Source organism: Leptomonas pyrrhocoris (assembly GCF_001293395.1).
Source record: "Leptomonas pyrrhocoris isolate H10 chromosome Unknown, whole genome shotgun sequence".
Lineage (NCBI taxonomy): Eukaryota > Euglenozoa > Kinetoplastea > Trypanosomatida > Trypanosomatidae > Leptomonas > Leptomonas pyrrhocoris.
Genome location: NW_015438365.1, coordinates 507,680 through 523,919, shown reverse-complemented (window position 1 = coordinate 523,919; position 16,240 = coordinate 507,680). Strand labels below are relative to the sequence as shown.

Below are 16,240 nucleotides of genomic sequence, written 5' to 3'. Positions count from 1 at the left end.
TTGTCTTGGAGTCACCTTTCATTTCCTTCATTTTTAAAGCTTATATGTTCAACGTTCTTTTGCGTTGCCGATGCAAGTCGCCGGATGGAGAAGACGGACTCAAAGCAGAATCTCGACTTCCTTATTATTATTATTACTGTTTTAAGATATATAGGTTTTTTGCTTTTGGTGTTGATCTCGTTGATCACGCCAAGTTTCTTGTCCTTTTTTTTGGTTTTCCGTAAGTGTAGTCCAGCTGCTAAGAAAAATTGGGAAAAACGAATGGTTTCTAAAACAAAAAGCTGTGTCTCGTAATCGCTCTTTTTTTCTTTTTCTTCTTGCTACATGATCTATATATTTGTAGCAATGTTATTTGCTGCTGCTGATGCTTGCAATCCCTTTTCTTCTTTCTTATCTGGCTTGTGCGTCTTGGCGGGAGTGTGATGATTGGATCATCCCAGGTGAACGGGAGAGGGCAATCGTTAAGAAAGTGGGGTTTGCACTGGTAAAACAAAGCGCCACAACCAAAAAAAAAAAACCAGAAAAATATATTGATTTAATAGTCCGTTTATTTTTTCCTCTTCAAAAAAAAAAGAAAGAATACTTCTCCGAGGCGCCGCAGTCGCTTAATTCTAATCTGGTAAAGGAAAAAAAATCTTCCATCACACACAAATATATATATATATGAAAGAAAAACGAAGGTGTTAGAGAGAGTGAGACTTCCCGTGGACGCTCGACACCACGATTTTATTTTTCTTTTTGTTTTCTCTTGTAACCTTAAAAAAAGACATTTATCTTCTCTAAAGGAATCATCAACGTAACGATTTTACGATTTTGTTTTTCCGCGATCCCCCCTTGTTTGGTAAGCGTTTTCCCCGCCTGCCAACTTGTTATACTACCTCGACGACGACGACGGCGTTGCGTTCCCGCCCGACGGAGCGCACACACACACGCACACAGAGAGAGAGAGAGAGACGAAAAAGACATCAGACTGCAATGTTCTGTTTTGGCGCGCGTGTGTGCGTTTTCGTTTTACGGCGGTGAATGATCGCACCACACGTGACGTGAGCGCGTAGGAGAGTGAAGGAGAGCTGGATGGATTGGAAGCTAATAGCATCGAACCTGACTTTTCCTTTTCTGAGTTTTTTTTCCCCAAAAAAGAAGCAGGAAAAGAAAACCGAACGCAGTGGCGGCACAACCAAGTTCCCGTTTACACGCAATCTTCCTCTTGAGACTTTGGTGCTCAGGAGGCATGTTTGCTCGAATTGGGAGAAAACGAAAAACTGTTGTTGTCTTGGAGCTCATTTTCAAAGTTACACAGTTGCGCTTCACCGTGCTGCGCCGTGCGCTGGTTCGTTGCGTTAGTTTTCCGTTTGGAAGAGAACGAGAGAAGTCGAATGAGAGAAGAAGGAGAGCGTGATGCGAAGGGGTGGCACTGAAGGATGGGCGAAGAGATCCATGATGGCGAAATGTTTCCTGTGTGTTCAGCACACACACACACACACCAAAAGCCACTGAAGACAGTTTCCCACAATGGTGAAACCGAAAGAAGGGCAAAGGGTGAGGCTATCAAAAACGCCTTCTACCATCTTTCTTTTGGCGATTTAGGTGATCTTCTTCTGCTGTGTAGTTGTTCCAATAGTGCCTCCCTTTGCATCCCCCTCTCGGAGAAACGAACCCGGAAAAAAAACCTTGCCAGAGGAAGAAGACAAGCGTGTGTAGTGAAAGATAAAAAAAAATATGGAAATGAAAAAAATAGATTTCAAAAGGCGAGAAACAGAAGCACTTAACATATTTGTGCTACTTCAACAACGCATTTCATTCATCATTAGTGTTTTCAATTTCCCTTTTCTTTTTGTTTTTTTCCTTTGAGCAAAGTATCTTCTTGTTTTCTGTATTTCTTTTGGTACCTCGCTATCATTTTGTTCTTCTCGTTAAAGTGTTCTTTAATCAAGTGGTCAAAGAAAAGTGTTTAAGAAAAGAAAACAAAAACAAGGGCGTCTCACTCGTATTCAAAACAGGAAGTCCTGTCGCGAATACCGTTTTGTGCGCGATAGAAAAACAAACAAACAAACAATCAACGCTATAGCAACGGCAGATCATTCAAGGGCTACAGAACGGTGCCAACTTGAATGGAAAGATGCGGCGGCGAGCAAAAGCGATTTGTGCTTCGTCGACTATCAGCAGTGGTGAGCTACCTGTGGTTCTTTCTGCGCATCGGGCTGTCTCGATTATGGAAGGGAAGCGAGCACACCGGAAATTCTACTTTCTTTCCTTTCGTGCGATCCTCCATACAGTTGCAAGTGAACGAGAACGAGTGCCGGCGGTTGTGTTAATAAAAGTAGTCCCTGAAGATCCGATGTTTTGCTGGGATTGTGAAGCAGTAGAGGAGGAAGCGTGAGCCGGCAAGGAGTGGTTGTTCACTCTTGGCACTTGAGCTCTTAAGCTATCATATCATTCGTCATCATCTTTTCTCTTTTTTTCTTCCTGCGACACTCGAATGATAATAATAATAATAATAATGCACATAGATCTTTGATGTAACAGAGTCGAAACACTGCCCCAAACCACAGAACAAGCACGGAACGTTTGTTGGATTATTTCTCCCTTTCTAGCTTCTACGGATAAAAACAAAAAAGTTTTTTTTTCCCCTCCAGCTGCTTCGTGTGTAGTCCACGAAACGAGGTGCAAGCATTTCAATCCATCCACCTTACTATTATTATTTATTATTATTATTGTTCTTTCAGCTGTTGATCACCTCGTAGCGCCGTCGGCTCGCAACCATCATGTTCAAGAACGAGTACGATAACGACATCACCACGTGGAGCCCCACGGGTCGCCTCTTCCAGATCGAGTATGCCAACGAGGCGGTGAATAACGGATCAGCCACGGTCGGCGTGAAAGGCAAAGACTTCGTGGTGCTCGCTGCCCTGAAGCGCAGTCCTGTGGCGGAGTTATCTTCTTACCAAGAGAAGGTTTTTGAGATTGACGAGCATGTAGGCATGTCCATCTCTGGCCTCGTCGCGGACGGGCGTGTCCTGGCACGCTTCCTCCGCACCGAGTGCATGAACTACCGCTACATGTACGACACCGGCCTCCCGCTGAACCAGATGGCGGATATGATCGGCGAGAAGCATCAGCGCCATATTCAGTACGGCGGAAAGCGTCCCTTTGGCGTGGGCATCCTGCTGGCCGGACACGACCGTCAGGGCCCGCACCTCTACCAGACGGTGCCCTCGGGCGACGTGTACGACTACAAGGCAACCGCGATGGGTGTCCGCTCGCAGTCGTCGCGCACGTACCTGGAGCGCCACTTCGAACACTTCCCGGACAGCTCGTTAGATGAGCTGGTGAATCACGCACTGAAGGCCCTCGCGTCGGCCACGCCGGAGGGGGTGGAACTGAACATCAAGAACACCACCATCGCGATTGTGGGCAAGGACACCCCATTCACCATCTTCGAGGAGGAGAATGCGCGGAAGTACCTGGACGGCTTCAAACTGCCCCCCGAAGACCGCGTGGCGACAGCGGCAGAGGAGGACGAGGAGGTGCTGCACGAGCAGCCACTTGACGTGGAGGAATAAGTGGGAGGGTGTGGTGGCAGGAGAAGCCTGAGGGATGTCGCACCACCATTCCACTTGTTTGCCCTACCTGATTTTTTTTTCTCTTACATTGGCGCTGCTTCTGGTGTAGCGCCTTTGTTGATTGTCTGTATCGTAGAAGCGGGGGGGGGTGTTCTCAAAGTACGCGAATCTATGGATGCGGGCACACATCCCATTGGTGTGTGTCTGTACGGGAGTGTACGTCAGCGTGAGTGATGTCAGCTCGACGCGTCAAGTGGATCAGGTGCACTTTCTCTTTCGTTTTTGTCTTTCCGCATTCTACACCGAACCTGAGAGAGAAGGGGAGCGAGAGGAAACAAAAAAAAGTGGGCAGCGGAGAGTGGGCTCGATGAGGGTCGAATGCGATTACCTCCGAAGTTTTTAAAGCTTTTTCACAACAGCGTTTTTCCTTCCATCTCTCTGGCGCTTTTCTTTTTTCCCCCTTCTGATTCGCCGGCGTCGCGGCGTCTCTGTGTGTCTCTCGCTCTTGTATTCTTTGCTACCAATCGGTATTGTTGTTGTGGTTCGCGTGCATCCTGAGGTGCTTCTATTGAGAAAATAAAAGTAATGATAATTACCTCTCCGCTCCAAATATCTTTCAACGCGGGTATGTGGGGTGGGCGAGTCTTGGCAAAGGCAGTTTCAGACGTAATCGTGCTTCAGCAGTCTGCTGCTGCTTGGCGGTTTGATGGGCCACTGATAATATTGCGCCGCTTCACACTGTACGAGACCGTTGCGCAACCCGACATTAGTGATCCAAACCGGGGCAACTTTAATGGCATCAATGCCACCCTCTGAAACCCGTACCATAATAATAACAGCGGCAGAAGACTATGAGACGAGCCACAAATCATGTGCATCGCGTGCGTCTCTTTTCGCTTTATAAATACATATGTATCTATTGGCAAGTGCGTTGCCGTGCTCTTCTCACACTCGTTCATTTCTTTTTTTTTCTTTCTATTCTTTCCTCTCTCTCGTTTTCCATCCCAGTTGTACTCTTGAGTGAAAGAACGCAGGTTCCATTGGTCGCCCCTTTCTCAAATGGACGCGAGAGAGGAAGTCGTGCCGCTTGCGGCGCTCGAGGCGGTGAACGTTGACCGCAATGAGGAGGCCAGCTTTGGCCTGCTGAAGGAGCCGGGACCGCCGGCTGCCGATGTCCCACGAGTTACGAAAGAGGGCGAAAGCGCCCCCCCAATCCCGACGGAGCTGCTTCAGCTGCTGAGCGGGTGACGGGGCGGACAGGTTTGCTTTGGCGTTTGATGGTGATGGGGTGCGGGAACATGGTTCGTGGCGTCGTGCCTGCACCCGCCTTGAGGGGCGGGGGTGAATGTGGTGCTCGTAATTATAACTGTACTATCTAGCTGCGTTTGCTGTGACAATCCGCTTCTTTGCAGGTTACGCAAAGAGTCCAAAGAGCATTTGAATTAGAAACCAGTAAATAAGAATCATATATATATATATGGATATAAAAAAGGGCGGCATTGCCCAAATGGAAACGAACAAATGGTCCGTTGTTCGTGAAAGAACAAGGATCTCGGTTTGCGGCGGGCGAAGGTGTGTGTGCTCCATTGCGCTCAAATGCGAAACGGCGTTTAACGGAAACCGAAGAGGCCGAGTGGGTCCCGGCTGTCCATGCGTCGGCAACGTTGCAGGGTTGATCTCTCACGGTGGTCGATTCACCTTTTCTTTTCTTTTTTTTCTTCGACGATCGTGCTTCAACATCCATCTTTGTCGTTCATCTACCCCGCTCTACAACGATTGTTTTTTCTTTCTAATTATTGTTTGCAATCCCCTCGAAAAAATTATATATATGAGCAACCGCACCCATACAAGAGCAGAGCGACTCACCTACGTTACCGTGGACGATAAAAACAACAACAGAAGAGCAGAAAGGATTCTCTGTTGTCACATCAACTGCAAACAAGGAGTCCACACAGTGAACAGTATTATATCAGCGTCCCCGCAGAACGATAGAAGCTTCACCTGCTCGATAGCAGACGATAGACACACATCGCGAATACAGTAGTTGCACTTCTTTTTGCTTTCTCCCTCGTCCACCATGCCTGCAAAGAAGACCAGGAATGGAAAGAACAACGGAAGTCACAGAGGCGTTTCTTCTGCGGCGACGATAAAAGGGGAGGAGGAGTCGTACGATGTTGCCTCGCTGCCTTTGGACGACGCCGCTGGCAGCACCTCTCCCCACAGCTCCCCCTCGCCCTCGCAGAAGCGAAGTAAGAAAGAGGCCCCGCAAAGCAGCGCGTCTGCCGCCTCCACCGGAGAAGGCTCTTCGACAGCTCCACTGCAACAGCAGCAGCCCGTCCTGGGCGAGACGGCTGAGACTTCGTTGGCAGAGTCGTCTCTGCAGGCCCTTGTGGACGGCGTGGCGCCAGCGGGGGCGGCCGACACGATTCTGGCCGTCTACCGCGGCGGAGACAAGGAGCGGGCGCTCTGCGCAGTTCTCAACGTGCTGTCGAAGGCGGCGGGCGTGGCCGAAGTAGAGTTGGACACCAACGCCCTCGTAGATGGTGTTGAAATCCGTCCCCTTCTCGAGGAGCTGTACAGCCGCGTCCCGGAAAACTCGGAGGCCTATCTGGTGGTGAATAAAGACGCCAAGTACAGGCGTTTCCGCCGTGCCTTTCCGGAGTGGTGTGCCGCCCTGGTGCACAACAGCGTCGCGTCGGACATCTTGCTGGACACCACCTTCCTCCCGGTGCTCTCGCAGTGGATCATCGCGATGGCGGAGAGCAAGTCGCGCGCGTTTCGCCACACCGCCACCGTTGCGCTGCTCGCCTTTGTGCACGCCCTCTCGAGCGTCGCGGCGGACCTGCAAAGCCAGCTGGCACTGCTGCGTGCCAAGAAGGACATCGCCACGGTTCAGCGCAAGCGCGACGACGTCGTGGAGTGGCGCGACCACCTCTTCGCCCAAGCCGTTCACCAACGCCTGCGCGACGTTGCGCCTGATATCCGCCTCGCCGCTTTCCAGGCCCTGCGTCGTTGGATCATTGCGTTTCCCGATGAGTTCATGACGAACAAGTACCTGCGCTACCTCGGCATGCCGCTGCACGACAAGCGGGCGGAGCTGCGGGCCGAGGCGCTGGACACGATCCTGCAGGCCCTCGCCCACGTGTCGGACGCCTACAGCCGCATGCATCTCTTCCTTCAGTACTTCACCGCCCGTCTTGTGGAGCTCAGCAACGACGTCGATGTGCGCTGCACCGAGCTGGCGATTCGGGTGGTGGCGATGATGGTGCGCGGGGACGCCGACGTGGCGGAGGGCAGCGAGCTGCTGACGAACGAGAAGATCGACCAGGTGCTGCTGACGTTGTTTGATGAGCGGCCGACGGTGCGCGCGGCGGCGGGTATTCTGCTGAAGGTGTTCATTCACTGCCGCACCGCAGGCGAGGAGAGCGAGGCGGAGCAGGTCAGCGTGGCAACAGAATTATTGTGTTCGTTCGCGGCCACGCTGCGCTCGCAGTACCGCGAGGCGATGCCGGAGAAGTACCTCATCGACGCCTTGTGGACCCCCGAACGGCCGCCGGTACTCTTGGTGGAATACCAGCCGCTTCTCGCCGCTGCCCAGTCGGACAGGCCGCTCGATGCCGTTGTCGGTGTGCAGCTCCTGGCTGCGCTGCTGCTTAAGATTCAAGGGAGATTGACACTCGGTCCGCCACCGAAGGACGACCGCCGCGGCGGAACCGGCGGTGGGAGCAAGAAGGTGTCGCAGAAGGTGAGGGAGGAGACGGAGGTCCTGCAGCGGCGGCTGAGTGAGGACGCCGCGGTGGCGCTGTGCTCCACTTTGGAGGTGCACCGCGGAAGCGAGGACGTGTTACAGGCCTGTGCGCTGCTGTGCGCCGCACTAGACATGTCGACGTTCACCTCGCAGCGTCACCACACGGCACTCTCCGCGCTGCTCATCGAACTGCGCAAGGCCACGCTGATGTCGTCCTGCGTGTCGTCCGAAACGCGCGAGTGCCTCGTCAAGGCGTGGTATCAGCTGGCCTTCACCGACTACCCGCTCCGCACAGAAGCTCAGGCGCACCTGCAGGAGCTTCTCAAGAATGTCTTTGGTCTCTTCACTCAAGTGGCAAAAAAGACTCGGAGTCACACACGGGAGGAAACGGAGGAGCTGCTTGCCGTGTGGGGGCGCATGAACCTGGTCTCCGCTCTCGTGCCGACGCAGGAGCACTGGACAACTTTGTACGCTGCTCTGCGTGCCGCTCTGGAGGTGCCGCCGTCGTCGACGGTCACGTCGATGAGCGCAACGCTGGCGATGCTCGTGGTTGGGACAGCGGTGAACTCCCTCCTGTGGCGGGTGAAGGCGTGCAACGAGACGACCGACGCCGCTGCGCCGCTCGACGAGCCGAAGCAGTACGTGCAGGACCTCGTGACCGCAGTGCTGCAGTTCGAGGTGGAGATGGAGGAGCTATTGCAGTCCGCCGTTCCGATTCCCTCCTTCGCTGGGTCCAGTGCGTCGGTGAACGAGCACCACTGGGTCGTGCCCGTCGCGGAGGTCTTTGTGTACCTGTGCGACCTTCTGGCGCTGCCGTACTACGACATGTCTCAGGTGCAGCAGGAGACGCTCGTGCGGCTGCTACGCGGGTTGCACGAACACATCTCCGTCGAGCTGCGCAGTGCCCAGGACTCTCTGAAGTTGCACGTCCACGAGCACCGCGGACGGCAGCAGCAGCAGCAGCAAGGTGACGCAGGGAGTTCAGCGCAGACGGATGTACCAGCGGCGGCCGGACTGGCAGAGCTGGTGGCGGCGCGACGCACCTGCTCTCGGCTCGAGGCGCTGCAGCTGCGTCTTGTCTCCGGTGTGGCACGTCTCTTCCTCTTCAAGCGGCTCGACGGCAACGCGCTCGCTGCGCCTTTCCTCGTGTTATGGACGCAGTCGCCGTCTAAGGCGGTGGCGGACACCTTCAAGAGCCTCTTTCACACGCTGCGCGATCGCGCCAACGATGACGGCTTTTCACTGGAGCGGGATGTGGTGCTGACGGCCTACAACAGCTGTGTAGAGGTCGGCGCCACACCAGTGTCGGTGGAGGCCCTCTATCAGATCGGCATAAAGCTAGCGTCGCTGCACTTTATTGGGAGCGACCGGTTCTACATGTGCTGTCCGGCCATGGTGCATTTCGGCGCGGAGTTCGCCACCTCGACGGATCCGATGCTGCTGCAGGCGATTGTGCCGTACGCGTCAAAGCTGCGACCCGTCGACGCGCTGCACGTGCTGCGGGACCAACTGAGCAAGAGCGACATCTTCGCCGAGGCGAGCAACGCCTATGTCCGCAGCTTTGTGGCGGCGTTACGCAAGGCAGCCAAGCTTGAGGACTCGAACTCGGCCTCATCCCTCATGAACAGCAACGGCGGTGCAAAGCGGCAGCGTGCCCTGGGCGGTCCGACCGAGTTAGCTGAGGAAGAGGGCATGTTGGCCGCCATTGCACAAGGGTTGCCTGACAACGCCGTCGCCGCAAGCGTCGGTCCTGTGGGTGGCGCTCGTGGGCAGCGCATCTCCATCGCGTCGCGTGTTGTGACGGCAGACGGCTGGCACGTTCCGGCCAACGGCTCGAGTCAGGCCAGCGAAGAGGTGGTGGAGGTGCAGAGGAGCCAGAGCGACCAGCAGCCGCAACACGAACCCCAGCTGCGTCCGCAAGGTGCGTCGGCGCCGCATCCTCACCGGTCCATCGTTAATGTCCCCACGTCGCAGGAAACGGCGCTGTCGGTGTTGGCAGATGAACTCGACAACGACGAGGTTTTTGTCGCCACCGAGGAGTACGAGTAGGAGTGTCGGTTTTTTTTTTGACTGCGGGTAGCTGCTGAAGCACGACGTTAAGATCTTTTTTTGGGGGGAGGGGGGAGAGACCTGTTAAAGTACAAGGTGGCATTTCACTCTTATCGACATCCGTATTTGTCCTTTTTTTGGCCGTAACGCACCGTTCCAGAAGTGTACGCGTGTGCGCCAACAACTTGGTTTCATCTTTGTTTGCTTTTTTTAAAGGTCTCGCGATAGAAGTCATAGAATATTCGTTAAGCAGTTCTCTTTGCTTAGCAACATAGAATTTCAGATACCGCAGAATAGTTGACGTGCGAAGCGTGTTCTTCCTTCACAATCTTCCGTCTTCACGTTGCATTTCTTTTTTTTTTGTGTGTGTGTGTGCTGCATGCGTTTTGCAGAGAAACGTGGTGCCGTGTTTTGCTCCTTTGATGCCGGCTATTGTGGCAGAGCCGGAAGAGAATAATCATCGAATGTGATAGCACAGGTGAGGCGAGAACCACGGTGATCATTGAGCTATCCATTTTCTTTTGTTTTCGAATTGGCAAGTGAACTGCGCAGGAAGAGCTTCACTCAAACAGCAGTGCGTGCACGCAATACGAAAGTGGACGACAGAGCACGTGTTTCGGTCCGTTTTGATCGCGTCTCCAGCTGCTTTCATAATCTTTCGCCTCGATCTTTGACCCTTTCTCCCCTCTCTTTTCCAGTGTGGCGGATAACAATACTTCGTTTTGCCTTCTATTGGGATTCCTTTTGCTCTCGCAGGCCGACGTCGCTTGCCGGAGTACTTGGGAGTCAAAAAGAGTAGGAAGTTTGAAGCTACTTCAACAAATTGTCGATGCATTAGATTACGCACGTATTCCATTTCACCTGTGTTGTTTAACGCGACTTACAGAAACCGCACACACTCCTTCTCCGCTGCGTCTGTCATTCTTTTCTGTTTTCTTGCACGCGAGCTGATCCGCAGCCGCCGCAGATCAAAAGAAAAATCTGACTTCAGTGAAGTTATTTTTTTCTTTCTCTTTAGATTGTTTTTAGATTCTCATTACTCGAGTCTTGAGCTTACATTATTCCCATTTTTTTTCCTGACTTCTCTTCAGGACACTAAGAATGACGTGCTCGCCTTCGCGCAGTGCCTTATCAACCTACCGCCTCGGCGCTTCCAAACCCGGCAACGGCGACTACGCCCCCGTCAACATCAGTCCGACCCGACAAACTCTACGTCCTGCCGTCGCTGAAGAAGGCGTGCGCCATTTTGAAGATGTCCCGCTCCCGTTGTGGGGCGTCGCGGCACGGCGCACCGTCTCCCCGGCAAGTCGGCGCTACAAAGGTGTGCTTGAGTTGGGCCCGACAGGCGCGGTGGAGTCTGGCACCTCCCCGAGTCGTGGCGCTGGCTCGAATTTGAGCCTCTCCTCTCCGCCTACACCACCACCCAACGGAACCGCGGTGCAGCTGCCTCCCTCCGCCTTCGCAGACCCGCATACCTGGGAGCGGGAATACGCCCAGCTGCGCACCCGCTTCCTCCGGCCGAGCAACGCCGTCACCATCTACCATGATTACGCCTCGCCGCTGAACTCCCGTGCGACGATGCGCCACGCCTGCGTCGTTCGTCCGCTGCCAAACTTGGAGAAGGTGCAGGAGGCGCTGCGCCGGCGCCTTACCGCGTCGAAGTGTGTCTCCGCCTACGACGTTGTCGAACAACAGTGCAGTTCCTACACAGCCAACTCCTCATCCTTCTCGGTGATAGAGGACACCGTCTCGGTGGCGCCGCATGAGGGCGGTGCAACGATGCGCGGGGCGCACAGCGAGCAGCGCAACGACACTTTTCTCTCTGCGGCGCGGACGTGGTGCGTGGGTGGGTCGACTTACGACAAGGAAATCACGGTATACAGCAGCACCACCGGGCAGCGTCTCATGCGCGTTGTGGACATCAAGGCGAAGGTGGCTGTCACGGCCCTGCAGCACGCACCGTTTCGCGCGTTCATGGAGGCGCAGCAGCTGCACGTGTTGCCGGTTCGAGAGCCGCAGGACGTGCTGCGCCTCAAAAGCTCGCATCTGGTGTATACAGACTACGTGTGGTGTGGCTTGCAGGACGGCACGCTGCGGCTGATACCAGCGAGTCATCAGCACATCCGTGCCGGAGGGCCGTCACCGCTGTACTCCAAGGGCGCATCGGCGGATCTGGTGTACGAGCTGCCCCGCTACCAAGGTGGCGCGATTGTCTCCATTGTGTGCTCTCCCGGTCACGACGAGATAGGGGAGGTGGGAGGGCCAGAGCGATTTGCAGACGGCGGGCGCTGCGTCGACGCCGCTGCCCCGCACATTCCAAATCGTGTCAGCGAGGCGGTGCGCTTCATGACGGCGGCGGCCGCATCCGAATCTGGCGCAGCTTCCGCTTCATCGGACCCTTCACGGCGGCATCTCTCTCTCGTCTGCACGGCGTCCACGGACGCGACGGTCATTATCTGGGATGTCCGCAAGGTGTACGAGGCGGTGGCACACGCACAGCGATACCGCCACGACATGGCGAAGACGGAGGGAGGAGGCCCCGGCAATCTTTCTATGTCGCCTCACTGTTCCCTGGGAACGACGCAAGCCTGTCAGAGTGCAGCTGCCACCGCTGCCGCACCCGCGTCGATGCTGTGCAACGACGTCATCACCTTTGACTGCTCCTCTCCTGTACCGGGGCTGCAGAACATGGTGGTGCGGTCGAGCTGCACGCTCATTCAGGTGCGCCCCGTCGCAAAGCTGAGCGGAGGTTTTGCTGGCCTGACGGCGCTGCGGTGGGTCTCGTCGCTGATCACGGCAGGCACGACTGACGGCGCGGCACGGGACAAGCGCGACGTCCGCGCCGACACACGCATTTCTCAAATAGCACCGTGTCCGTCAACTGCGCAGACGCCGCGCTGCGAGCTTTCCCAGACGCAGACGCGCTTCGACAAGCGAGAAGGCCAGCGTGCTGAGCTGGAGTTGGAGGAGGAGGAGATGCAGGGAATGGAGCGGGAGTTGGAGCACATGATGCCGCCCGTCGCCGCGGAGCCGCCGCAGTCGCTGCGGGTAAATTTGCTGCTGGCGGCTGACTGCCTCGGCACCGTGCACGTGTGGAACCTCGACGAGGAGCTGCACCGCTACGGCGACAGCACAACGGTGGGGTCTGCGCTGGGCTGGCCGGCGGACTTCGGCGCGTCGTCACGCTCCTCCGTGCGGTCGCTCTCGTCGCAGAGCGAAGGCCGCTCCAGTGTGAGCCATGTGCTGGAGCTGAGCGCTGAGTCGATGCCGGCACGGCCCAGCACGAAGCGGAAGGCAGCAGTGAGTGGCGGTGCCTCCTCGCGGGACAGCGGCGGGACGCACAAGAAGACGGAGCGCAGCCTGCGGAGCCGACGGCCTCTTGGGGGGCTGGGCCTTGCGGAGGCACGCGAGAGCCGGTCGCGCCTGTCGGAACTGCCGGCGAACACCGCACCAGCGCTGGGCCATGGAGCTTCTCTAGGACACAAGAGTCAACGTCCCTCGTTGGGCCGCACCAGCTGTGAGGAGGCGGAAATCAACGCCGTGCACAACGGTCGCTGGCCTCACGGTGCGGCGGAGCCAGGTGAGAGCCAGCGGCACAGCACCGGCGACGCAACACCACCACTGGCACCTACACGGAAGTCGCACCTTCTTCGCTCCCGCAGAGACACAAATGCGTCGACCGCACCGAACTCGTCGAAAACCACCGGCAGCGGTACTGCCACTACCAGGCTCACTAAAAAGGCGAAGAAGCCCCGCTCCTCCCTCCAGGAAGAAGCGTCTACCGCGTCGCAGTCACGCCAGCAGAGCACAACGTCGCCCTCCCGCAACTCCCAGCTACGGCCCAGTATATCCCCAGGTCGACACGGAGACAGCCACCTACACGCTCTCCCATCGACGAGTATGATGCGTCCACGCACCAGCGTCCAGCGCGGCCCTTCCAGGTCACTGGGCAACAACAGCGGAAACCCCGTGCACGACTTCGGCATGCCCGCCCAAACCTCCAAGTGCCAAATCGCCATCGCCGAGGGCGTCCCTATCACGGAGATGGTAGTGGACCTGCCACCGCTGATCTGCACCACGCTGCGCCGCATCCACCACCCGTCACGCGTCACTGCGTCGTGGCAGCATCGCCCTACCGAGGAAGAGATGGATGCCCGTGTGCTGGAGAACGAGTTTGAGGAGCTCACCGAGGAGAAGGCGCTCTTCTTTACCTTTCAAAAGTTAGAGCTCTACGTTGGCGTGGACAGCAGCGCGGTGACGACGGTGCGGTGCGCACCGGTGTGGGTCTTGCCCGATCACGACGGCCGCGAGCTGTTCAAGTTGCGCGGGAAAGCTTCCGCGACTGAATGGAACGAAGACATGGGGAATCCTACAGCCACTATTGCGGCCGCACCAGCCTCACCAGCGGCGACTGCGGAGTGGATGACGGAGGTGACGATGCCGGAGGTGGTCAAGATGGGCGCGTTTCAGCTGCACCTGCACCGACGTCTGCTCTTCGCACACGCGCAGCCCATCACGCAGCTCTTCTTGGACGCGTGGCAGGGACGGCTGTGGGCGTCGCGGCGGGACGGCTGTGTGTTCATTCTGTCCACGCACGACAAACAACTCCTCGCTCGCATCCCCCACCCCTCCGCCGACTCGTTGCTGCCGCAGTCGCCAGCGCAGGATTGGACAAAGACGCCGGCGCAAAGCAACGCACGGTGGGCCGAGGAGTCGCGTAATCGGGCGGCGGCTGACGTGGGCGGCATGGACTTTGGCCTTGAGTACCATAAGGAATGCAAGGGGCTCCCACCCAATCACTTGACGGAGGTGCTGCCGATGGGCACGCATCGTCAACGCGCGTTGATCCTCTTTACTTCCAGCACTGCCACCGAGACAAAGGCGACGACAGCGGGTGTGGCGGCTTCCACCACCGTTAAACGTCGACTTTCTCTCCTGGACGAGAGTCACCAGATGGGCGGTTCATCTGCGCTGAAGGGTTTGCCTCTTGACTTGACCAGCACCGCATCCGTAGATGCATCCTGCCCAAATACCACCACATCCGCAGCTACGCTGGTGTGCCTGGATGGTCAGTCGGACATGAAGAGTGAAAGTCGGGCCCGCGAATCGCATCAGTGGCGTTGGATGCGACAGCTGCAGCAGTGCCGCGTCGATTCCTTCGCGGCCTGTCAGGCGCAGCGTCGGCGGTACTACGCCCTTTGCGAGGGCATCAGCCACAACGTGGGACACGTCATGAAGGAACTCGGCGAGTACGTCGCCTTGTCGCAGCTCCGCACGTACTTCCACGCCTGGATGGATCACCGGGCGCTGTTTCGGCACACGCACCTCATGCGACGCCAGCGCACGGCGCGGCTGCGGCGGGAGCAGCCACTGGCCCACGCGCTCAGTGTTGCCTGCGCGATGCAGTTGCGCGGCACTTATTTAGTGCGGTGGATGCAGCATGTGGCGGAGCGTCGCCGCGCCAAACACGATGCCTCGCTTCACTGCTTTGCACGCGCCGCCGTGGCCGCTCCAGGTGACGTGCGGGATCATCTGCGTCTTCGACGCCACCGTCGCCCGCTACCTACCGCTGCCATGATGGCGCGTCTGCACCTTCTTTCTAGCGCTCGTGCGTACTTTGCGCGATGGCAGTCATGGGCCGCCGAGGCGGCCGCGCTGGGTCGTCCGCACCGTTCCACCGAGGAGGAGCCGTCGTGCTTGCCGTACACGCTGCTGCTGTCCTTGACCCGGTCGGCGTCGTCGCCGTTTGGCACGCCGCTCCGCCGCGTTCGTTCAGGGCAACGCAGCGCGGATGCAGCGGTGGAGGGCGGTGCCGGTGCGCCGGGTGCGTCGACGCCCAACCGCGCTCCCCACAGCAGCAGCAGTGGTGAGGCGTACGCGTACACGTCGTCGTGGACAAGTGGACGGCGCTGTACAGGCGAGGAGGCGCTGACGCCGTCGCGCGAACGTCTGGGCGGCACCTCGCTGAGTCTACCTGTCTCGGTGGAGCCGTTTATGGCGGAAATGGCGGAGCTGCTGCGGGCGCGGGTGGACGTCTTCCACTTCAGCGATGCCCGCAGCTCCGCCACGAGCGTGTTGGACGAGTCGTGGACTGTCATTCTGCAAAACGCGGAATCTGGCGCGGATGGCGACAGCGTCGACGAGCGTCGCTTCAGTGTGTTTCGCTTCGCGCTGCTGCCGCTCCTGCAGGGACTGCTCTCCACGGCGGACGATGTGCTGCCGAACTTGTTTGACAGTTCTGTTGCGGAGGAGGTTCTTTCCATGCTCGTGGGCATTGTACTAGCCATGGACTACGTGACGGCCGATGCGGAGTGCATGCTGTGGCCGCCTCCAGCAGTCGGTGATACAAGCACTGATAGTAGCGTGAATGGAGGCTGTGCTGCTGGCCCTTTTGCTCACGTTGCTTTCCATGACGAGAACACGCAGCTGACGAGCGCGTTCGACGCGTCATTGGCGGTGCTGCGCCTCTACGCCGTCCGCGCCTTCCGCACGGACGCGGAGGCGGCGGAGGTGTTACGCGGTCTCGCAAAGGGCAAGACGGTTTTCGCTCAGTTTCTCGACTTTGCAGTAGAGCGAGCCGTGGCACGTCGCATGGAACAATTCTGCGCTCTCGTGTAGGCGTTGGTTTTTTTTTCTCTCTCTTCGAGATGTCACGTGCTGAAAATGGCTTCGTTTGTTTGCTAGATATTTACTACTTTGTTGTGTGTCGCGGTTTTTTTGTTTGTTTAATGTCAGTGAAGTCTTGCACAACCGTTTACTTTGGACTTCCCTTGATCGCTGGCTCCGCTTTACGGGCTACGATAACCGTTACCTTTCAGGTACTGTACTCTTAGATACCTCTGTCACCTTCTGTAAATGAACGAGCTTTGTTTTTTTCTTC

General features: G+C 56.8%; 4 protein-coding genes across 5 annotated transcripts; all 4 read left to right on the top strand.

The window, feature by feature from the left end:
• Nucleotides 1-2,509: 2,509 nt before the first annotated feature.
• ABB37_05087 (putative mitochondrial Proteasome alpha 1 subunit) lies at nucleotides 2,510-3,563 on the top strand (the record flags this gene model as incomplete). Its single annotated transcript, XM_015803002.1, has 1 exon — nucleotides 2,510-3,563. The coding sequence occupies exon 1, from the start codon at nucleotides 2,766-2,768 to the stop codon at nucleotides 3,561-3,563; it is 798 nt and encodes a 265-aa protein (XP_015658518.1). The 5' UTR covers nucleotides 2,510-2,765.
• A 1,007-nt stretch (nucleotides 3,564-4,570) lies between these two features.
• On the top strand, nucleotides 4,571-4,811 carry ABB37_05086 (hypothetical protein; the record flags this gene model as incomplete). Of its 2 annotated transcripts, none has more annotated exons than XM_015803001.1 (1): nucleotides 4,571-4,811. In XM_015803001.1, exon 1 carries the CDS (start codon nucleotides 4,623-4,625, stop codon nucleotides 4,809-4,811), a length of 189 nt encoding a protein of 62 aa, XP_015658517.1. In that variant the 5' UTR covers nucleotides 4,571-4,622. The 2 variants fall into 2 exon arrangements, with proteins under 2 accessions (XP_015658517.1, XP_015658516.1); XM_015803000.1 differs by having other exon boundaries at nucleotides 4,590-4,811.
• Nucleotides 4,812-5,395: 584 nt separating this feature from the next.
• ABB37_05085 (hypothetical protein) lies at nucleotides 5,396-9,360 on the top strand (the record flags this gene model as incomplete). The annotated part of the gene is made up of 1 exon (XM_015802999.1): nucleotides 5,396-9,360. The coding sequence occupies exon 1, from the start codon at nucleotides 5,641-5,643 to the stop codon at nucleotides 9,358-9,360; it is 3,720 nt and encodes a 1,239-aa protein (XP_015658515.1). The 5' UTR covers nucleotides 5,396-5,640.
• A 697-nt stretch (nucleotides 9,361-10,057) lies between these two features.
• ABB37_05084 (hypothetical protein) lies at nucleotides 10,058-15,978 on the top strand (the record flags this gene model as incomplete). The annotated part of the gene is made up of 1 exon (XM_015802998.1): nucleotides 10,058-15,978. Exon 1 carries the CDS (start codon nucleotides 10,462-10,464, stop codon nucleotides 15,976-15,978), a length of 5,517 nt encoding a protein of 1,838 aa, XP_015658514.1. The 5' UTR covers nucleotides 10,058-10,461.
• Nucleotides 15,979-16,240: the final 262 nt, after the last annotated feature.